Source organism: Salmo salar, chromosome 16 (assembly GCF_965601325.2).
Source record: "Salmo salar chromosome 16, fSalSal1, whole genome shotgun sequence".
Taxonomy (NCBI): domain Eukaryota; kingdom Metazoa; phylum Chordata; class Actinopteri; order Salmoniformes; family Salmonidae; genus Salmo; species Salmo salar.
In genome coordinates, this window is record NC_138306.1 from 76548860 (window position 1) to 76573624 (window position 24765).

At 42.0% G+C, this 24765-nt stretch overlaps 1 protein-coding gene across 7 annotated transcripts in view; it reads left to right on the forward strand.

The window, feature by feature from the left end:
• Window positions 1–24765, forward strand: part of LOC106592084 (uncharacterized) — a 143219-nt gene extending 118454 nt beyond the window's left edge. For 4 of the 7 annotated variants that reach the window (XM_082962952.1, XM_082962957.1, XM_082962954.1 and 1 more), the window contains 2 exons: window positions 24280–24363; window positions 24510–24765. In XM_082962952.1, the coding sequence (XP_082819078.1) occupies window positions 24280–24359 (80 nt within the window). In that variant the 3' untranslated portion in view covers window positions 24360–24363; window positions 24510–24765. Of the gene's footprint in view, window positions 1–3208; window positions 3412–11991; window positions 12280–12420; window positions 12688–13035; window positions 13105–16234; window positions 16262–16402; window positions 16460–19538; window positions 19572–19779; window positions 19825–22324; window positions 22613–23966; window positions 24051–24279; window positions 24364–24509 lie in introns of those variants that run through there. The other 3 variants (XM_082962956.1, XM_082962955.1, XM_082962953.1) reach the window with 3 other exon arrangements.

Sequence of the window (24765 nt, forward strand, 5' to 3'; positions counted from 1 at the left end):
TTAGTAGGCGATCTTAATGTGGTTTTGGGATTTTCGATCCCAGTGCTCAAGTGAACCATAATATTGTCAAAATGTGGGGTTAGTAAGTGCTAAATTATAGGTGAGGGGGAGAAAGTAGTACTACCAATGTCTACATTTTGCTGCCAACCAGTAATTCTGAAGGTGATACTGGTTCTACCTATATTTATAGTAGTATGAACAGTACGCCTGTTGCTTATTGGTGCTATCTGATGTGTCCTCATTATTGAAGTAGTTTAAGGGTATAAATGTGGGTGGAATCTTCAACAGCTCAGAGCTTGTGATGTTGCAAAATAAAGCAACTTTATTTAATAATTTTTCTTATAGAATCTTGGATTTCATCTTGGATTCGACAATACACAGTTGAAGTCAAGTTTACATACACTTAGGTTGGAGTCATTAAAACTTGTTTTTCAACCACTCCACAAATTTCTTGTTAACAAACTATAGTTTTGGCAAGTCGGTTAGGACATCTACTTTGTGCATGACACAAGTAATTTTTCCAACAATTGTTTACAGACATATTATTACACTTTATTCACTGTATCTCAATTCCAGTGGGTCAGAAGTTTACATACACCAAGTTGACTGTGCCTTTAAACAGCTTGGAAAATTCCAGAAAATTATGTCATGGCTTTAGAAGCTTCTGTGAGGATAATTGACGTCATTTGAGTCAATTGGAGGTGTACCTGTAGACGCATTTCAAGGCCTACCTTCAAACTCAGTGCCTCTTTGCATGACATCATGGGAAAATCAAAAGATATCAGCTAAGACCTCAGAAAAAATTGTAGACCTCCACAAGTCTGGTTCATACTTGGGAGCAATTTACAAACGCCTGAAGGTACCATGTTCATCTGAACAAACAATAGTACGCAAGCATAAACACCATGGGACCACGCAGCCGTCATAGCGCTCAGGAAGGAGACGCGTTCTGTCTCCTAGAGATGAACGTACTTTGGTGAGAAAAGTATAAATCAATCCCAGAACAACAGCAATGGACCTTGTGAAGATGCTGGAGGAAACAGGTACAAATGTATCTATATCCACAGTAAAACGAGTCCTATATCGACATAACCTGAAAGGCCGCTCAGCAAGGAAAAAGCCAGTGCTCCAAAACCACCATAAAAAAGCCAGACTACAGTTTGTAACTGCACATGGGGACAAAGATCGTACTTTTGGGAGAAATGTCCTCTGGTCTGATGAAACAAAAATAGAACTGTTTGGCCATACGGACCATCATTATGTTTGGAGGAAAAGGGGGAGGCTTGCAAGCCAAAGAACACCATCCCAACCGTGAAGCACGGGGGTGGCAGCATCATGTTGTTGGGGTGCTTTGCTGCAGGAGAGACTGGTGCACTTCAAAAAATAGATGGCATCATGAGGAAGAGAAATTATGTGGATATATTGAAGCAACATCTCAAGACTTCAGTCAGGAAGTTAAAGCTTGATCGCAAATGGGTCTTCCAAATGGACAATGACCCGAAACATACTTCACAAAGTTGTGGCAAAATGGCTTAAGGTTTACCCACTGTTCTCCGGGCGCCGAACACGTGGATGTCGATTAATTGCGGAAGACACATTTCAGTTGAATGTATTCAGTTATACAACTGACTAGGTATCCCCCTTTCCCCTTTCCCCTTTATTGTTAAGTATAACCAGATTACCCACACCAGCAAGGCTGTGATATCCAGAGAGAGTGAGGAAGAGAAGCAGCCATTACTAGATGAGGCAGGATCTACTGATAACACAGGTGATGTTGTGAGTAATAGCCTGCTCAAACGAAATGACCAGAATCAGGGCCGGAATTCCAATGCCTTCCAGCCTAGATCTCAGGTGAGGACACTGACTAAGGTATCTGGAAACGGAGAGGGAGAAAGAGAGAGGGAAGTGAAGGAAGAGGCTATGTCACGGACTCATCTGACCCCCTCCAAAGCCCAGAGATGGATACCAGTGATGGATACCAGAGATGGATACCAGAGATGGATACAGCCTGAACCACAATCAGGATACACTGTGGGGGAGGGACAGAGGATTATGGGAATGGATCTGACCAGGAGTCACATGAGGCAATGGTCTGAGATTATGATGCAGAGACGGGGGGAGATGACGAGAACGAGGGAAGACAAGAAGGGGAGGAAGAGGGTAGAAGAGATGGAGAGGGGAAGGAAGAGAAAAGACAGGATGAAGGGAAGGAAGAGGATGAATCCAGCAGAGCCACACTCAACAGCCAGACTGACGGTCAGAGGTCTCCACCAACCCCACAGAGAAAGGACAAATATGGAGCGTCAGAGATAGAGGTGAAAGAACCTAACTCCTCCCAAACAAACACCTCCATCCTGAATTCGCATACATCAAGACCCAAGGGGGGCCCGAGTGAAAACATTTGGAAAACCCTGATCTATAAGACACTATCATGGCTATCAGATGGGTGTAGAACAAGGAAGTGCGTTGAATACAATGGAAACCCAGAGGAGCAGTGGTCAGGTAGACAGAGAGAGGAACACCTGACCTATCAGGTCTGAGGAGACCCACTAGCTCAGTGTCAGACAGTACAGACACTCCTGATAGAAGCAGGACAGGATTGTCAGCTGGTCTCAGAGCCACAGCATGTAGGTACACTATCTACTCCAGTAAACTACAGTTCAGGTGCACCCTCTGGACCAGTAGACACCAGCTCAGATACAGCATGTACAGCAATAGAGAGTAGCTCAGATACTCTGTGTACTTCACAGGGAATAAACTTTGAGTAATGTGAATTATAATGAAATGTTGACAAGATGACAAACTTATTATTTTATAATAAAATATTTCATTGTGTGAATGTTTTAGTGTGCATGCCTCATACAGTAGGCTCAGTGGACAGGAGGAAAATTAAATTAACTATAGTTATTAAGTTACCTTTGAATATTACAATATTGCAAACTTTGGTTACATTACAGCACAGTGACCCGATCAATTCTAGATAAAATATATCATTCTGTACATTGAAGCCAATTATACACACAGGGAGGCGCCAGAGACCAGGTATGGGCAAGGAACATTCCAGACGTGGTTAGAAAAACATTATATTAAAGTTATTATAGCATATCAACATTATACAATGTGTTGGTGTACAGTGTGATTGTATTTCAACTATTAAACATTATTTACAAGTCAAATGGAACGTTATTTTCAACCAAGTGGTCATGACTTCAGAGGAAGGCAGAGGGGGGGACTAAAATCCACATTTTACTTTCACTTTCACAGCCTCGGTAGGCTAGGTTATTAACCACACAGTGTTTTAGCATATCTCATGTGAATTTACTTTTACGAACGAACTAACAAATATGTCCAAACTAACGCTTATCCGATTGTGCTTCTGGCTTTATCTGGTGCGAACGGTGGTCTCCGAAGGTAAGTTGAACCGACTGGCGGGCCGAACGTAGCGTTTGGCCTACCTAATATTTGTTAGGCTACTTGTTTGCTATTGTGTGCTAGTTGTATAGCCTAGCCTACACGTCACATCATAATATTTGATTATCATGAACAATGGGTATATGTAAGATCACGTGCCTTATGAACACTGCGCTGTAGCCGCAGAGTGGGATTCATATCAAAGAAAATAAGAAAGATGGCAATCTGAAATCATAAACGACATTATGGAGTGATGGACATAGCCTAAACACGCTCTTCCTATTGAAGAATGGTTTTAAACGACGTCTATGTGGGTTACGTTACAGACCGCACCCTTCAAATTCCGCTTAGCTACACACAGAGCCAAGTTCAGGAAGTTAGGAAGTTATCACATGTTGAATCCTGGCATAACCAAGGCTAAAACCTACAGAAGGGTCTGCGTGATCATGGCAGGCCCGGCCTTATGGGCGAGCCTTAGGGGGGGGGGGGGGGGGCATCCAAATAAAATATTGAAATATTGATCATTTATTTGACTGAGACGCAGGCCGACAGAAAGACCCATCAATCTCAGATAAAGAATCCAAGCGAGCGAAACAGCGCCCCTCTGTCTCAGTATGTGTAAACAATGTATCTGATTGTGTCTGGACCAAAAGAGTATGGCATGTTATACTATTTCTGTCCAGACAGCATCAGATCCATAGGCTAGATATAGGAGGCTGGCTTCCCCTAAAGTATTTACTAGGGATGCCAAGGCAGCAGCTACTCTTCCTGGGGTCCAAACACATTAAGGCACTTACATTACACATGAAAACAGTACATCATATAACATTTTTAAACCACTACACATCTACAATACAAATGTATAATACCACCATACAACAATATTACAATGTACATCTGTGTAGAGTTTGTGTGTGTATGTGTGTGTCTGTACCTGTGTGTGTGTCTCTTCATGGTACCTGCTGTTCCATAAGGGATATTTTTATCTGTTTTTTAAAATCTGATTCTACTACTTGCGTCAGTTACCTGATGTGGAATAGAGTACCATGTGGTCATGGCTCTATGTAGTACTGTGAACCTCCCATAGTCTGTTCTGGACTAGGGGATTGTGAAGAGACCTCTGGTGGCATGTCTTGTGGGGTATGCATGGGTGTCTGAGCTGTGAGCTAGTAGTTTAAAACAGCTCAGTGCATTCAGCTTGTCAACACCTCTTACAAAAACAAGTAGTGATGAAGTCAATCTCCTCCACTTTGAGCCATGAGAGATTGACATGCATATCATTAATGTTAGCTCTCCGTGTACATTTAAGGGCCAGCCGTGCTGCCCTGTTCTGAGCCAATTTTAATTTTCCAAAGTCCCTCTTTGTGGCACCTGATCACACGCCTGAACAGATTGTTTTGCCACAGTTATATAATTACTCCTGTCTAAATAAGAACATTAAAATACTTCACCAGAGAGCATGACTTAGTAACAGAGCATCATCAAAATACTTCACCAGAGAGCATGACTTAGCCACAGAGGATCATTAAAATACTTCACCAGAAAGCATGACTTAGCCACAGAGGATCATTAAAATACTTCACCAGAGAGCATGACTTAGCCACAGAGGATCATTAAAATACTTCACCAGAGAGCATAACTTAGCCATAGAGGATCAATAGCTTCTTTAAAAAAAATAGCTCTAGATTGTTTCAAATCACAAGTGAATAAGTGTAAGCCTATTTTGGAATCCCACAATTTGGGCAGCGGGCGTGGCAATATGTCTGGGGCGGCAGGTAGCCTAGTGGTTAGGGCGTTGGGCCAGTAACCGAAAGGTTGCTGGTTAATCCACTGTTCTCCGGTAGGCCGTCTTTGTAAATAAGAATTTGTTCTTGCCTTGTTAAATAAAGGTTAAATGTTAAAAAAAAAAATGTCATTGAGTTGTGGCTGTCAGTGAAAAGCAAATGAAATATGTGTGAAGGTAATGTGTCTAAAGTATAATTTTTTATGTTGCAACAAGAAGAAGAGAAGTGGTGTGTGGTGAAGATATGGCATGTCTCTCTCCAGAATGCACTCAGCTGTCTCCTACCAATTCTTGCCCATTCATTGTTTCATTGTGTGACTTGTTTGCCCTTTGATTGTATTTTTTTATCACTTCCCCATTACATATGTCATCTGTAGTCCTAGGCCTCTGTAGGCCTAGTTAATCCCTCGTCATTTGGTTACATTAATGACTGTTAATGCACATATTAATTAGAGTCATATACTATTCTCATTCTCAGAGTGGAAACGTTGTTTGCAGAATTCAGAACCTGCTACACTTTTGAGAAACAAGTTTTGGTTTATTTCATAACCATTATGAGTTTTGTCAATCTTTTCATTGTCTTCTGTTTGAAGTGCTCCCGTGAGCAATGAGCATGTGTCTGGTTTCTCTGTCCTGATAACGTTGGAGGAGCGTGCTCGTATGGGCACTCATAGAAGTAGGCCTACCTGGCCTGCTGCATGGAACTGTAGGAAAGTGCCTGTTTGGCAATGTCGGATGTCTGATTGTCTTAACTCACCACGTCCACCACTAATAAGCTGAGCTTCTCAGTAATTTTTTCTCCACTTTACACATTGTAAATTGTCTGTTTTTTTAATGTCCATTGCAAATGATAGTTCCTCAGTATTTGAAAAATCTTTCCAACACTCGATAATCACCAAGCCTTGGTGTGATAATGCAAAATATCATAGATATTGATATCAAATATCATCTGATGATCCCATATATCCAGCAGAAACATCTGTCCCAAGCTCTCTGGTGCAGGAAACTCTGAGGGCCCGGAATAGGCTAGTTGATATAATGTTCCAAGTTTTCTAGGGACAGCTTCTGGCTGGATCCAGTAGATATTTGATACAATGTTGCACTTCACTAGTAATATCTCAAGTCAAGACAGATAGAAAGGGAGGCAGACAGGCGGAGTAGAGAGATGAATGTGATTGAAAGAACCAGAATTTTCATCAGGATATTTTCGACTGTTTTAATTGTCGGTTTAGGCATATCTATCTTATTTTAGTTGATGATGGAAGTTATAGTCTATACGCCAATGCAGCAGTAGGCCTCTCTCTGAGTTCTATAGCTGCCAGTGGACCACAGTGTATCAATGTGTCCATATGGCAGAGGTTGGTGCTCTCGCCTTAAGCCAGGTGTACACTACACGATTTTGTCCATGATTTAGCTGTCCCAGACCCAGTTTTTGAAATTGGAGACAAAATCCCCATGTCGTTGTCTACTCGGGGCGATGCACGTTTAATGTGAGTAGGTCAAAGACACAATCTGAGGGCTACCGATCTTGTCTTTGAGCAGTCTCAGACGCCCCAATATTTTCAAACATGTTTGATTTTATCTGCACAAAATCTGCAATGCTCTTGAAGTGTGAGATGTGCAACCACAAGTTTTGAGAACGGTGATCAGCAATAGCCAATGGGAGCTCGTGACAAAACCAGGTGGAAGAGGTGGAAGCTAACTAGCTAGCTAGCCTAGCATAAAAAAACAACAGAAAACAACATGGCTTTGAAGAAGAAAAGAGCTGGGGGTCATCCACGGGCTATTTGGCCACCCCCTTTACATGGGGTATTGATCAAAATCAAAAGGGCAAACAATTCACACAATGTAACAATGAATGTGCAAGAATTGTCCGGAGACTGCGGACTTATTCAGGACAGATTTTGGTGAGAGTGAACCCTCTCGCTGAGCCTCTTCCTCTCTGCTGAAACTAGCAAGTGAAACAGCGCCCCTCTGTCTTACTATATGTAGCCCATGTATCTGATACTGTCTGGCCAGATAAAGTATGACATGTCATACTCCTTTTGTCCAGACAGCATCAGATACATGATCTACACATACATAGACAGAGGGGCGCTGTTTCGCTCGCTCTGATGCTTTATCTGAGATTGATGATTCTTTCTGTCGGCGTGCGTCTCGGTCAAATAAATGATCAATATTTAAATATTTTACTTGGAGGAGGAGGCAAGGAGGTACAGTAGGGTGGGCAGGCCCCCATAACGCCTTCCCTCCTTTATGCACAAATATTGATATAATAACCATCATATCGAAGTAAACTTGGAGTCACGTGATAATATGTTGTGTGGTCCTCCCACTATGACTCGGGAAGGTACTGTATGCAGTTTATTAGGCTACAGATGAAATAAATGATGATCAACTTCAGAGGATGGTGAAAGTGCAAGGTGTTGAGTTTGATGCTTCTTTCCAATAAATATTGACATTCTTATTTTGGTGACATGACGATTGATGCTTTGCGGCCATTTGACAAATGAAAATAATAATCGCTCTTATCCATAATAATGTCATAATGTAGATAGTTTACCCCCACTGTAGCTGTTATCCATAATATCCATAATATAGATAGTTTACCCCCACTGTAGCTGTGAGCTGTTGGCTAGAGTGCATGTGCCAAGACCAGATTGGGCACATTTACTATATAACACAACAGTCTATAATACAGTCAATATAACGCAGCAGTCTATATAACACAACAGACAACAGCCTATATAACACAGTGGTCTATATAGCGCAACAGTTTATATAACGCACAGCAGTTTATATAACGCACAGCAGTCTATATAATGCTACAGTCTATATAACATAGCAGTCTATATAACACAACAGACAGCAGTCTATATAACATAGCAGTCTATAAAGCACAGCAGTCTATAACAGAAATTTGCATCCTGCAGCACTAATTCCAAAAGGTTTTGGGACACTGTAAAGTCCATGGAGAATAAGAGTACCTCCTCCCAGCTGTCCACTGCACTGAGACTAGGAAACACTGTCACCACTGATAAATCCACGATAATCGAGAATTTCAATAAGCATTATTCTACGGCTGGCCATGCTTTCCACCTGGCTACCCCAACCCCGGCCAACAGCTCTACACCCCCCGCAGCAAGTGATCCAAGCCCCACTCCTGCTTCTCCTTCACCCAAATCCAGATAGCTGATGTTCTGAAAGAGCTGCAAAATCTGGATCCCTACAAATCAGCTGGGCTAGACAATCTGGACCCTCTCTTCCTAAAATTATCCGCCGCCATTGTTGCAACCCCTATTACTAGTCTGTTCAACCGGTCTTTCATATTGTCTGAGATTCCTAAAAATTGGAAATTGGCCGCGGTCATCCCCCTCTTCAAAGGGGGAGACACTCTAGACCCAAACTGTTGCAGACCTATGTCCATCCTGCCCTGCCTTTCTAAAGTCTTCGAAAGCCAAGTGAACAAACAGATCACCGACCATTTCGAATCCCAACGTACCTTCTCTGCAATGCAATCTGGTTTCCGAGCTGGTCATGGGTGCACCTCAACCACGCTCAAGGTCATAAACCATATCATAACCGCCATCGATAAAAGACAGTACTGTGCAGCCGTCTTCATCGACCTGGCCAAGGCTTTCGACTCTGTCAGTCACCGCATTCTTATTGGCAGACTCAACAGCCTTGGTTTCTCTAATGACTGCCAAACCTGGTTCACTAGCTACTTCTCAGTTATGTCAGTGTGTCAAATCAGAGGGCCTGTTGTCTGGACATCTGGCAGTCTCTATGGGGGTGCCACATGGTTCAATTCTCGCGGCCGACTCTCTTCTCTGTATACATCAATGATGTCGCTCTTGCTGCTGGTGATTATCTGATCCACCTCTACACAGACGACACCATTCTGTATACTTCTGGCCCTTCTTTGGACACTGTGTTAACAAACCTCCAAACGAGCTTCAATGCCATACAACTCTCCTTCCGTGGCCTCCAACTGCTCTTAAATGCAAGTAAAACTAAATGCATGCTCTTCAACCGATCGCTGCCCGCACCCGCCCGCCCGACTAGCATCACTACTCTGGACGGTTCAGACGTAGAATATGTGGACAACTATAAATACATGGGTGTCTGGTTAGACTGTAAACTCTCCTTCCAGACTCACATTAAGCATCTCCAATCCAAAGTTAAATCTAGAATCGGCTTCCTATTTCGCAACAAAGCCTCCTTCACTCATGCTGCCAAACATACCCTCGTAAAACTGACTATCCTACCGATCCTTGACTTCGGCGATGTCATTTACAAAATAGCCTCCACTCAGCAAATTGGATGCAGTCTATCATAGTGCCATCCGTTTTGTCACCAAAGCCCCATATACTACCCACCACTGCGACCTGTATGCTCTCGTTGGCTGGTCCTTGCTACATATTCGTCGCCAAACCCACTGGCTCTATGAGTATTTGCTAGGTAAAGCTCCGCCTTATCTCAGCTCACTGGTCACCATAGCAACACCCACCCGTAGCACACGCTCCAGCAGGTATATTTCACTGGTCATCCCCAAAGCCAACACTTCATTGGCCGCCTTTCCTTCCAGTTCTCTGCTGCCAATGACTGGAACGAATTGCAAAAATCACTGAAGTTGGAGACTTATCTCCCTCAATAACTTTAAGCGTCAGCTGTCAGAGCAGCTTACTGATCGCTGCAGCTGTACACAACCCATCTGTAAATAGCCCATCCAACAAACTACCTACCTCATCCCCATATTGGTTTTTGTTTTTCTGCTTTTTTGCACAACAGTATTTCTACTTGCACATCTGCATATATATCACTCCAGTGTAAATTGCTAAATTGTAATTACTTCGCCACCATTGGCCTATTTATTGCCTTACCTCCTTACTTAATTTGCACACACTGTATACAGATTTTTCTATTGTGTTATTGACTGTGCGTTTGTTTAACCCATGTGTAACTCTGTGTTGTTGTTTTTGTCGCACTGCTTTGCTTTATCTTGGCCAGGTCGCAGTTGTAAATGAGAACTTGTTCTCAACTGGCCTACCTGGTTAATAAAGGTGAAATAAAAAATATAACGCACAACAGTCTATATAACACAACAGTCTATATAACACAGCAGTCTATATAACACAGCAGTCTATATAACACAGCAGTCTATATAACGCAACAGTCTATATAACACAGTAGTCTATATAACACAGCAGTCCATATAACACAGCAGTCTATATAACACAGCAGTCTATATAACACAGCAGTCTATATAACGCAACAGTCTATATAACACAGTAGTCTATATAACACAGCAGTCTATATAACACAGCAGTCTATATAACGCAGCAGTCTATATAACACAACAGTCTATATAACACAACAGTCTATATAACACAGCAGTCTATATAACACAGCAGTCTATATAACACAACAGTCTATATAACACAGCAGTCTATATAACGCAGCAGTCTATATAACACAACAGTCTATATAACACAACAGTCTATATAACACAACAGTCTATATAACACAACAGTCTATATAACACAGCAGTCTATATAACACAACAGTCTATATAACACAACAGTCTATATAACACAACAGTCTATATAACGCACAACTATCTATATAACACAACAGTCTATATAACACAACAGTCTATATAACGCACAACAATCTATATAACACAGCAGTCTATATAACACAGCAGTCTATATAACACAACAGTCTATATAACACAACAGTCTATATAACGCACAACAGTCTATATAACACAACAGTCTATATAACACAGCAGTCTATATAACACAACAGTCTATATAACACAACAGTCTATATAACGCACAACAATCTATATAACACAACAGTCTATAATGCACAGCAGTTTATATAACACAGCAGTCTATATAACACAACAGTCTATATAACACAACAGTCTATATAACACAACAGTCTATAATGCACAGCAGTTTACATAACACAGCAGTTTATATAACACAACAGTCTATATAACACAACAGTCTATATTACACAACAGTCTATATAACACAACAGTCTATATAACGTAGCAGTCTATATAACGCAACAGTCTATATAACGCAACAGTCTATATAACGCAACAGTCTATATAACACAGCAGTCTATATAACACAGCAGTTTGTGACAAACCATCAGTATAGTTGAAAATGCGATGGAACCCATTTAAATTTGTATTTTTCATTTGGTACATCTGCAAAAGTTATTTTTATGTCAAGTGAAAGGGAAAGGGGGGTACCTAGTCAGTTGTACAACTGAATTTATTCAACTGAAATCTGTCTTCCGCATTTAACCCAACCCCTCTGAATCAGAGAGGTGCGGAGGGCTATTTACACTACCTCATCATTCACAGACTTATCATCAAAAAGTCAGTTTGATGGAAACATATCTCTGGTGGGAAAATGTGATTATTGTTTTATGCATATTTTAGAGTAATAGCATGAAAATCAGTCGTAAATTGGATGGAAACCTAGCTAGTGATATAATAGTGAACAGGGTGTAGACAAAGACTTTAGTCTATGGTGTTGTCTACATACATTTCTGTTCCAGTGGTGGTGATGAGGGGAACATACTAGTCAAAGTGTTCAGACTACATAGACCAGATACACCCAGCAAGCAGAATTCTAGATATAAACAGTAAAGGTTGATGATAATGTCTCTTTCAATGCCAATAGGTTTAGGACTTCATATTTATACCCTAACCATAATGTGTTACCCTGGATACATTGATGATCTGATACATGTATGAAATGTCTGCTTTCCAGATGATCTCTCTCTTAAAGTGGGAGGTGAGCTGGTGTTGACGCCAGACAAGTCCACAGTGACTGACCCCATCACAACCATCCTATGGAAGCATGGGAAGAACAAGGTGGCAGAGTGGGACAAGGATTTTGGTGGTCTGGACATCTATGCTGCCTTCAAAAACCGTACAACCCTGGACCAGACTACTGGAGAGCTGAGAATCAGTGGATTGATGAAAACAGACAGTGGAGTTTATTCTGTGGAGTTTAACAGCAAACTGCTTGACAAGACATATACACTATCTGTTATCAGTAAGTGTTTCTGTGTGTTTCTGTGTGTGTATGTGTGTGTATGTGTGTGCGTGCGTGGTCATGTAGAAACAGCAGGTTATGTATTGCAGTGCCTCACAAGCATTTCCCCAAATTATTCCTGTTTCTTTCCTCTATTTACAGAGCCAGTCCCCAAACCCACAATCACTTCTTCCTGTAACCCAGACAAAACCTCCTGCACTCTGACCTGTGAAGGTGACACCACTGATGCTGAACCAGTCACCTACAGATGGAAATTGGGAGAGAGAGCATGGGAGGTTGTAGGCAAACAGCTTACTGTCTCTAAGAGCGACACTGGCAAATCAAACAATGGTTACAAGTACACCTGCAAGATGAAGAATGCTGTTAGTGAGGAAGTCAGTGAGCCAGTTGGAGAGGTGTTTGGTCCAGGTGAGTGGACACTCATTTATTTAACCTTTATTTAACTAGGCAAGTCAGTTAAGAACAAATTCTTATTTTCAATGACAGCCTAGGAACAGTGGGTTAACTGCCTTGTTCAGGGGTAGAACGACAGATTTTTATCTTGTCAGCTCAGGGATTCCATCTTGCAACCTTTCGGTTCCTAGTCCAACACTCTAACCACTAGGCTACCCTGCCTCCTCATAAGTGTGTTACAGTCTTATGTGTTGATATGTCAGTAACACTGTTAGTGTTGTAGGACATTTTGAGTGCGGAACTATGTTGAATACCTGATAAACTCCTGTCAAAGTATCAATACAAAATGTGTTTTCATTTCAGAGTCTTCCAATACCGTTGTTGTTGGTGTTGTCGTTACCATTGTAGCACTCGTTGTCATCGTCATAACAGGTAAGAACAGCACATCTCTAGTAACAGAACACTGTACATGTACATAGTTCTGAAGCACAGATTGACATAACAGCAGCAACAACAGTGAGCTATACCCCCTGAAGGGGATACCTGTTCTACCTGTATTTACAGTAGTGTTCAGGCTACTGTTACAGTCAAGACAAGGGGTTAGATGCACCACCTGCTGTAGGTCACAGTCTTCATAATGTGTTACAGTGAGGCACCAATTTGGACAGTGCACAGTATGGATTAGTCTAATCTGAATGAATCAGCAAAAAGGATGGTAATTACTTTGTGTTAACCTAAAATATGTTTATCGTACTGTTAGGTTCTAATTCTCAGAGTAAAAATTTGACGGACACTATGAAAGCTTAAACCAAGTTTATTCATCCCAGAGGATCAATACAGCTGCATTAGACAAAGACATATTCACACAAGCACTGATATGTAATCCTTTTTCCTATGCTGAGTCTCCTCCTACACTTCTGAACCTGCCAATGCATCTCTGTTGCAAGACAGAACCTTAGTGATATCTGTTCTTCCTCACTTCATCTGACCTGACCTCTGCCCCAAAGTGCTCACTCCTCCCCAACTTACGCCTGTCATGGTGACTGGTCCCAGACTGTGTCTCTTCTCCTCCCAGAAGACCCCACCCATAGGATCTCTGATGGCTAACAATAACATATCCTGACATAATGTAAATGTTATACATTACCCTCTCTCCCTCAGTGACATGAATAAGAATATTTCATATTCTCATAACCCAAGAGTACAATGGATATTGCATAGATGTGAAATTGCTGGCTAGGTTATTTTACCTTTGTTATAGGCTACATCCATCCTGTTTTTTTTCAATCGAGTGGCTCAACAGGCAAGTTTTACTTTCACAGAAAGCTCATGTCTGCTATGAAGGCTGAATACATAGCCACAGTCAACATTCTACAAAACTCTTTGTTACAAACAAACTAGAAAAATGACTTGAAATAAACGGCTCACAGTGCCTCAATGATGATGATGATGTGGGCCATGAAACCACAGATAGCCATTCATTTCCAATGGAAGAGATGCGAAGTGTGCGAGGGACAGTTGCTAGCATGGCCGAGGGTCGTGAACAGGGCGGGACCAAAGTTGGGAAAGCTGAACTTTATGCAAATACTTCCCGCCATCGTGGCATGCTTGAAGTACATCACAACACACACAAGTCAATAAAATATAATGTTAGGAAACAGCTAAGATTAAGCCGTGGGTAGAATCTTAATTGTTTACTCCTTGCATCCTCTCTCCTCGCTTCCTTCTCAAAAATCATTGGAGGAGAAGGCCAGAGTGGAGGGACCTCTGGCTTTCTCATCCAATGGGTTTTGAGAAGTAGGAGAGAGGATGCAAGGAGTATGCCATTGAGATTCTCCCCTAGTCGCCCAAGTATGCTACATTTTCGTTACCATATCAACCATCCACTATAACTGTAATATGTGACGGTGCATAAGGCCTATCTGCAGGTCCATAAAAGGATGATTCATTTTGGCTGTGTGTGGCTTTACCATACAAAGTAGGGAGTTTCCAGGGTTGGGTAGGTTACATGTAATCAGTTGCTCCCCAACTCTGGGGGTTTCCACCAGGGGCTTCCATTTGGTATAGCAGGGTAGCTCAAGAACAATCATTTAAAGTAGGTAAAGTAGACAAATCATTCCAATCCTGATTAAAATGCAACGACTGTTTAGAGTATTGGATGGCATGGCTCGGAGAGCAGCTGCCAGCATGGTGCCTTTTCTTTCACTTTTAGAAACCAGAGAACAGAGAATACCAGTTTGTTTTGCCGGTAAGCAGTTTAGGCCGGTCTCCGATTGCTTTGAATCTGTTGTAATCTGATAGCCAGGGAATTGGGAGGTGGGGGAGCCCTACTTTTTGGTGACCATTGGAAACCAAAAGCTATTTTATTTCTATTAAAATGTTGGTTGTGATAGCTGTAGCCTAATTGGTATCTTCATTCATTCTGCCCAGGAGGCTAATGCCATTTTGGTTTCATGTATTGTTATAAAAATAAACACAACAGAAACAACTTCCCCAAATTAAATATATCTTTTTTATATATATAAAGCTTGGCTACTTATGGTTTTTAGTCTGTTCGTGTTCTCTCCTCCTGTGTTGTTGAAGACACTAATGACTTCCCACCAACATTGTCTCGTGCTCTTCCCACTTTCTACAAAGACCGTTGGTGGGAAGTCATTATAGATCTACACTGTATGCACCGTTCCACAATGGTGACTATAGTCTAGGGGGTCGGCAACCTTTTTCATCTGTAGTGCCTATTTACAATTATTCCTACCATTTCTAAAGTTCTGCGTGTCAGTTATGATTTTCATATACGCATTGTAGGCTACCTAACCATGCCCAAAAAATGTCTAACTGCCCACAAACTAAATCATGATATAGCTGTCTACTGGACAGAGGCGCTGTCCATTCAGCACCACCCCATGGAGCTCCACTATGCCTACCTGTCCTGAGGCGCTGTCCATTCAGCACCACACCACAGAGCTCCACTATGCCTACCTGTACCGAGGAGCTGTCCATTCAGCACCACGTCACGGAGCTCCACTATACCTACCTGTACCGAGGAGCTGTCCATTCAGCACCACACCATGGAGCTCCACTATGCCTACCTGTCCTGAGGCGCTGTCCTGAGGCGCTGTCCATTCAGTGGTGTTGAATCACGGACGCAGCCTTAGGTTCCTTTAAAAAAGCATGTGTAGATTTTGTGATTTGCGTCCTTGTTGATGGTAGGCCTGGGTAAATCCTTTGATGTATGCCTTTATTTCAATGCATGTGTAGGATTTATCTAGCATAGTTTGTATTTGTCGTCAGCTGTTTTATGCACTGGTTACTTTCACATTGATCTTGGCATTTGAAGTCGGCCTTGTGTAGGTACTGTATGCATGCTCTCAGAAATGATGTCTCCTTATTGCAGCTTAAGCATGTAAATGTGGGTGAAGTCCTACTCAACAGCTGACAGAATGGTTAATGCATAGATTTGTACTTTAAGAGGGGTTATTTCTCACTCTGTTAAACCTAACACATAAGATACACAACCATGGATCAACTTGGAAAATAAAATGTGTATATTTGTACTCCTCAGGATTTTTGGTGTGGAAGAAACAGACAGGTAGGATAATTCTGTCTCTTCCTGTCTCAATTCTTCATACTCACTGCTTCACAGAACATTTGGATTCCAGTGAAAACAAAGAACCATTTGAATGAAAATGTTAATAATGTCTTACATTTTTGAGTTTCTATTTCATCTCAGGATATCCCCAAGACACCTGGATTGACTTTTTGAGAAAGTATTGTGGTGGAATGTTTGGTAAGTTTTACCTTAACTTGACTCTGATCACTATTCAACCTGCTGACAGGGCCCCCAAAGTAATACAAACACAACATGATTCATGTACTGCACTATATACACATACTTCCATGCACTATGATAGTGTGAGAGTTCACAGCTGTAATCCCACAACCGAGAATATGTTTTCTCATCATAACTTTATGCAAACTTAAAAGGAAAATACCTCCTGAATTCAAGGAACCTATTCTACTCTGTTTACAGTAAACAATGTTGATGGCTGGTGTAACTTTACAGGGGATGCAGGCAACAATCAGAATTCTGTTGCCCCGGATACTGTTTATCACACTGTAGGGGATGTTCAGGTCACCAACCTTGGATCTTCAGGGGTTCTCTCTGGGGTTGCCATGGATACAGTTTACAGCACTGTAGGAGAGAAGTCTTCTAGAGATTACTCCATGAATCAGACTAATAACAATCAGCCCACTAACACAGGTAGTAACACTAACACACCTTTTACATGGTACTTCTATGGGGCCACTTTGACAATGCAGATATGTGGAGATGTTGTCAGAAATGTGTTACTCATATTATTTGTGGTGGCATTTATTTGAAGAACATGTTTTAGTGACATCTACATACAGTATGAGAAGGTGATTACTAATGTGAGTTTAAAGTTAGCAGTGTGTGGACTAGCATATATACAGTGGGGGGAAAAAGTATTTGATCCCCTGCTGATTTTGTACGTTTGCCCACTGCCAAAGAAAGGATCAGTCTATAATTTTAATGGTAGGTTTATTTGATCAGTGAGAGACAGAATAACAACAAAAATATCCATAAAAACGCATGTCAAAAATGTTATAAATTGATTTGCATTTTAATGAGGGAAATCTGAGGAGAAGGTTCTCTCCACCCTTTGCTTGTATGTCTCCTTATCTATCAGTATCTGTCTTTTGATCTCGCGTTGTATGTCTCTTAAAGCCTGTCTTTTACCCTCCGCATAAACAGCCTTGTTCCTTAAGTAGTGATTTTAGATTTTTTTGATAGCCAAGTATTATTGTTAGGGAAGATTTTACAGGTTTTAGTAGGCACAACTGACTCAACACAGAAGTTCACATAGTCTGAAACACCTGTGAGTTCATCGAGATCAGAGCTGCTGTCCTCGTACCTCCCACATAGTTCAGTCAAAACATCCTTGGAGACGAGTGATACTATTGTTGTTCCAGATGTGGACAGTTTTAACTGTAGGTTTCTCCGTCTCCAGGAGGCGACAGTTGGTTGGCCGTGGGTAGACATTATTGTGGTCTGATGTCCCCAGGGGAGGTCTGCTGGTGGCAGAGAAAGCATTTATTGTCCCAGAGCACAAATCTTATTTTTTGTAGTGTGACATTTCACATACTGGTGGTACATGAACAGGACCTTATGCAAAGTACAGTTGTTAAAATCCCCTAAAATAAATGTGGGTGCGTCGGGGGAGATGGATTCCCGTTTCTGAGACAGATTAGGAATAATCTCTGATGCTTTTGTTATATTAGCTTTTGGTTGAATGTACACAACGGTAACAAACAATTGGGGGACCTCACAGTAGGATCACAGTGACACAGAAGCAGTTCAATGTCGGGGGTACGGAGTCTCTCTCTTACCAGCATCGATTTACACCACTGGTCCCTGACAAGCAGGCAGACGCCCCTGCCGTGATGTTTCCCTGTGACGGTCAGATCAATGTCCGCTCTGACCAGTGTGATGCCGGCCGGCTCCACTTCCCTGTCCGGGACTCTGTCATCCAGCCAAGTCTCAGTAAACACCAACAAACAGGCCTCCCTGTATTCGTGTCTGAAGAGCAGAGTCGTTGACAGCTCATCCACATTCTCCTTCAGTGACTGGGCATTGATCAGCAAGGGAGATGGTGTCTGATTCCCCCAAGTTTTCCACATTTGCATTTGGGTTTGTAATCCTCTCGCAGACAATCAGGGATTAGATGGGCCATTGGGATATCCATCGTGTTTGAGTTGCATTGTAGTAGAAACTCTTTGCTGTATTGGACTCCGCTGCCAGCAGCATTTTCATAATTTAGTTTGTTTGTAGCGGGTATGTACACGATAAACAAGATCAGTCCAACACCCCACCACTGTAAAACCATCGTTGACAGATGTTTTACAAACAAAGTCTAGACGTTAAAAACATAAAAGAACGCCACACCAAACGTCACACACACTCATCATTAAATATATAGAATTATATAGCTGTCTACTAGACAGATGCGCTGTCCATTCAGCACCATGCCACGGAGCTCCACTTCACCTACCTGTACTGAGGAGCTGTCCATTCAGCACCATGGAGCTCCACTATGCCTACCTGTACCCAATGAGCTGTCCATTCAGCACCAAGGAGCTCCACTATGCCTACCTGTACCGAGGAGCTGTCCATTCAGCACCATGCTCCACTATGCCTACCTGTACCCATTGAGCTGTCCATTCAGCACCATGCTCCACTATGCCTACCTGTACCGAGGAGCTGTCCATTCAGCACCATGCTCCACTATGCCTACCTGTACCGAGGAGCTGTCCATTCAGCACCATGGAGCTCCACTATGCCTACCTGTACCGCGGAGCTGTCCATTCAGCACCATGCTCCACTATGCCTACCTGTACCCAATGAGCTGTCCATTCAGCACCATGGCGCTCCACTATGCCTACCTGTACCGAGGAGCTGTCCATTCAGCACCATGCTCCACTATGCCTACCGGACCGGTTTGGTTGTTTCAGTTAAAGCCAGGGATGGAAACAACCAAACCAGAGGCAAGTCGTCCAGCTAATTTAAGACGTCATGAAGCAGAAGTAGCATAGATGCTCATCTGCATATCTCAGAATATCACGAGAACATACATTGATTGCTATTTTATTTTATTTTTGCTAATTACTTTAAATATGAAGTCGCTGTTTAAGTCAATGACACTTGATGGTAAGACAGTGTCATTAGACTGGAATTCTGCCACTTAGCATCCTTTTCATTGTCATCCAGAAGTGAACACAACAAATACTTAAATGGTATGTGTATGAGGATGCTAAACTCAACCTTTCTCTCGTCTTCTCCTCCTCAGCTAAAGGCAGTGATGGAGTCCAGCCAGAACAAGGCAAGTATTCCAGTTAATTTAAGACTGTATAAAGCAGAAGTAACTTCTTAAAGTAGCATTTGATGCAGTAGGAGAGAGGCTGTAGTTGATGTTTTCCTTCTGTGTGATTCTGCAGAGGTTACGGTTCCACTAACGGCATCACCAGAAATCTGTTTTAACTCAATTAGGGACCTTTACTCACGTGTGTGTGTGTGTGTGTCCAAAACAGGGAAAGGCAATGCAAATAAAGCTGAAAAGAGGCAGGGGAATGAAGGTGTGTATGAAACTTAAGTGGACAGTTTACCCAGTAACAGAGTGCTCTGGCAGTTACATTACACTCAATACATATTTGTCCCGGATTAGTTGAATCCTGTAATTTACTGATTCTTAAAAGCTAAGTAAAAAACATATAAATGCAACAATTTCAACAATTTTACTGAGTTACAGTTCATATAAGGAAGTCATTCAATTGAAATAAATTCTGTAGGCCCTAATCTATGGATTTCACATGACTGGACAGGGGCACAGCCATGGGTGGGCATGGGAGGGCATAGGCCCACCCACTGGGGAGCCAGGCCCAGCCAATCAGAATGATTTTTTCTACATAAAAAGGCTTATTACAGACAGAAATCAAGTTTAATCAGCTGTCTGAGTGGCTGGTCTCAGACGATCCCATATGTGAAGAAGCCAGATGTGGAAGTCATGGGCTGGCGTGGTTACACATGGTCTGTGGTTATGAAGCTGGTTGGACGTACTGCCAAATTCTTTAAAACGGCGTTGGAGGCGACTTATGGCAGATAAATTAACATTCAATTATATGGCAACAGCTCAGTTGGACATTCCTGCAGTCAGCATGCCAATTGCACGATCCCTCAAAACGGCTCATTTTAAAGTGGCCTTTTATTGTCCACAGCACAAGGTGCACCTGTGTAATGATCATGCTGTTTAATCAGCTTCTTGATATGCCACACCTTTCAGGTGGATGGATTATAGTGTATTTGTAAAGTATTCAGACCCTTGACTTTTTCCACTTATTCTTACATTACAGCCTTATTCTGAAATGGTTTAAATTCATTTTTTTTTCTCATCAATCTACACACAATACCCCATAATGACAAAATGAGAACAGGTTTATTGATTTTTTTTGGAAGATTTATACAGAATTTAAAAATAAAATACCTTATCTACATAAGTATTCAGAACCTTTTGTAATGAGACTAAAAATTGAGCTCAGGTGCATCCTGTTTCCATTGATCATCCTTGAAATGTTTCTACACCTTGATTGGAGTCCACCTGTGGTAAATTCAATTGATTGGACATGATTTGGAAAGACACACACCTGTGTATATATATATAAGGTCCCACAGTTGACAGTGCATGTTAGAGCCAAAACCAAGCCATGAGGTCAAAGGAATTGCCTGTAGAGCCCCGAGACAGGATTGTGTCAAGACACAGATCTTGGGAAGGGTACCAAAACATTTCTGCAGCATTGAAGGTCCCCAAGAACACAGTGGCCTCCATCGTTCTTAAATGTAAAAAGTTTGGAACCAGCAAAACTCTTCCTAGAGCTGTCTGCCTAGCCAAACTGAGCAATCGGGGAAGAAGGGCCTTGGTCAGGGAGGTGACCAAGAACCCGATGCTCCCAGAGTTCCTCTGTGGAGATGGAAGAAGCTTTTAGAAGGACAACCACCTCTGCAGCACTCCACCAATCAGGCCTTTATGGTAGAGTGGCCAGACAGAAGCCACTCTTCAGTAAAAGGCACATGACAGCCCGCTTGAAGTTTGGCAAAACCACCTGAAGGACTCTGGTCTGATGAAACCAAGATTGAACTCTTTGGCCTGAATGCCAAGCATCACGTCTGGAGGAAACCTGGCACCATCCCTACGGTGAAGCGTGGTGGCATCATCATGCTGTGGGGATGTTTTTCAGTGGCAGGGACTGGGACACTAGTCAGGATCGAGGGTAAGATTAACGGAGCAAAGTACAGAGAGATCCTTGATGAAAACCTGCTCCAGAGCGCTCAGAATGGGGCGGATGGTCACCTTCCAACAGGACAGCAACCCTAAGCACACAGCCAAGACAACGTAGGAGACAACGCAGGACAACGCAGGCTTTGGGACAAGTCTCTGAATGTCCTTGAGTGGCCCAGTCAGAGCCCGGACTTGAACCCGATTTGAACATCTCTGGAGAGTCCTGAAAATAGCTGTGCAGCGATGCTCCCCATACAATCTGACTGAGCTTGAGAGGATCTGCAGAGAGGAATGGGAGAAACTCCCAAAACACAGGTGTGCCAAGTTTGTAGCGTCATACCCAAGAGGACACAAGGCTGTAATCGCAGCCAACGGTACTGAGTAAAGGATGTGAATACTGTAATATATTATTATTATTTTTTTATTTATACATTTGGAAAAATGTAAACAATCCTGTTTTTGCTTTGTCATTATGGGCTATTGTGTGTAGATTGGGGGGGGGGGGGGGGGGGGGGGTATTGAAGCCATTTTAGGTTAAGACTAATGTAACAAAATTCTGAAAAAGTCAAGGGGTCTGAATACTTTCCAAATGATATACGTTTCTGCTCCGGTGGTGGTAAGGGGGGAAATACTAGTCAAAGTGTTCAGACTACATAGCTGAATTCTAGACATAAACAGTAAAGGTTGATAATAATGTCTTTCAATGCCAATAGGGTTAGGACTACATATTTATACCCCAACCATAATGTGTTACCCTGGATACATTGATACTCTGATACATGTATGAAATGTCTGCTTTCCAGATGATCTCTCTCTTAAAGTGGGAAGTGTACTCGTGTTGACGCCAGACAAATCCACAGTGACTGACCCCATCACAAGCATCGTATGGAACCATGGGAAGAACTACGTGGCAGATTGGGACAAGGAATTTGGTGGTCTAGGTATCTGTGGTGCCTTCAAAGGCCGCACAACCCTGGACCAGACTACTGGAGAGCTGAGAATCAGTGGATTGAAGAAAACAGACAGTGGAGTTTATTCTGTGGAGTTCAACAGAAAACTGCTTGACAAGACATATACAATATCTGTTATCAGTAAGTGTTTCTGTGCATACATCTGTGTGTATGTATGTACCCGTGTGCATGTGTGTGCGTTGTCGTGTAGAAACAGCAGGTTATACAATGCCTCACAAGCATTTTGTTTTGGTTCAGTATACATTATATTGTGTTTTATAAGTATTGGAGTTTCTTTCAAATTATCTGATTAGAGAAAGTTTGTCCTTCTGTTCTCATTAGCAGCAGATCCAGTAGTCCTAAATATGAGTCAAAGCCTGAGGGTAAGAAGACACAGTGGCATTCACCTGGAATTCTGCCACTTAGCATCCTTTTCATTGTCATCCAGAAGTGAACACAACAAATACTAATGTGATCTGTGTATGAGAATGCTAAGATCAACTTCTCTCTTTTCTTTCCCTCAACTAAAGGCAGTGATGTAGTCCAGCCAGAACAAGGCATCCAGTTAGTTTAAGACTGTATAAACATTCCTGGTTGATAAAATTCTAATCGTTTGCCTAATTTCAGTTTATGTGGAAAAAAACAAGCAGTCATTGTGTAGAGAATCATTTTACCATCTAAACCTCTGCAAAATATATTTTCCATAACCAAAAATATTGTATATTCATCTGTTTGAAACTGGTGTACAAAACCAAAATGGGAAGCATAGAACTATCACACATAGAACAGATCTACCGCTTAGACTTGCTTGCAATGGGAGTGAAAGATCTATAACTCACATATCTATGTGGATTTGGTTGGGTCGCCCAAAAAGTTACATATTGTAGCTTTAAGCAGTGTTTGATGCAGTAGGAGAGAGGCTGTAGTTGATTCTGCAGAGGTTACGGTTCCACTAATGGCCATCTACAGAAATCTGTTTTAATTAAATTAGGGACCTTTGCTCACGTGTGTGTGTGTGTGTGTGTGTGTGTGTGTGTGTGTGTGTGTGTGTGTGTGTGTGTGTGTGTGTGTGTGTGTGTGTGTGTGTGTGTGTGTGTGTGTGTGTGTGTGTGTGTGTGTGTGTGTGTGTGTGTACAGCTGTAATCCCACCACCGAGAATTTTTTTTCTCAACTTTATGCAAATTTAAAGGGCAAATACATTGTAAATTCAAGGAACCTCTTCTACTCTGTTTGCTGTAAACAGTGCTGATGGTGTAAATTTACACGGTACGCATAAAAAGGTTGGATGGAAACCTGGTTACAGATTGAGGTGAAAGTGGTGCTACACTGGAATTCTACCATCAAATATGTTGAGGATTGTTAGAACAAGTCAGGTTTAAAAAACACATTGTGGTGGGAGGGCTTGTCCTGTCTAAGAAACCACTGTCTGGGAAACACTAGTGGTTCAGGAGAGAGGCTGTAGTACATGTTTTACCTTCTCTGTGTGTTTCCTCAGGGGGTGATGATAAGACTAAAACGAATGGCAGCGCTGCACCAGGGGGCGACCTTAACGCAGCTGAAAAAGGAGAGGCAAATCGAGGTGTGTATGAGAAAGGGATAGTTCACCACATGTCCCTCTGTATGCATCAGGATAAATGTATAGACCTCAGTCTCAAATAGATGGGAAAGACTGGCATCATCTTAAACTGTCATAAACGGTGATAACAGAGCAAGAATCAGTGCCATTGTAATTAAGGCATTCTTGAATCACATTAATTCTGAATGGTTCCATTTCTCCAGTTGAGTTCTCCTATTGTGTTTTCTTGCAGAGCGGTCCGTGCTGCTGAACGAAGACACGGTGAAGTACAACAATGGAGAGGGGGCAGCAGAAGAGAATTCAGCATTGTAGGACGGTAAGTTGGAGTGTGATAACAATGTAGACTGTTTTCACTTCATTTCCCTTTATTGTGCAATACTTCTGGTCAACTCACTATGAGTAGACTGTTAGTCTGTTACCAACTCTTATTCCTAATGATTTATTCCTAACTGATGTCTCTAGCCAGGGAACTGTGGACCAGAGGTACACAGATGATTATGAAGACAAGAGAACCCACCGTCTCATCTGGGCTACGAGCACTGGACGACATGGGTGCCCCTCTGAGTTTGCGTTTTTTTGGTGGATTTACCTTTTTTGGGAAAGATCTGAATTTAATAATTATTGAGAATCATGGATTTGAAGGAACTGAATCTCTTTTTGACTTTGACTTTTGGACTATTTAAATATATATATATATATATATATATATATATATATA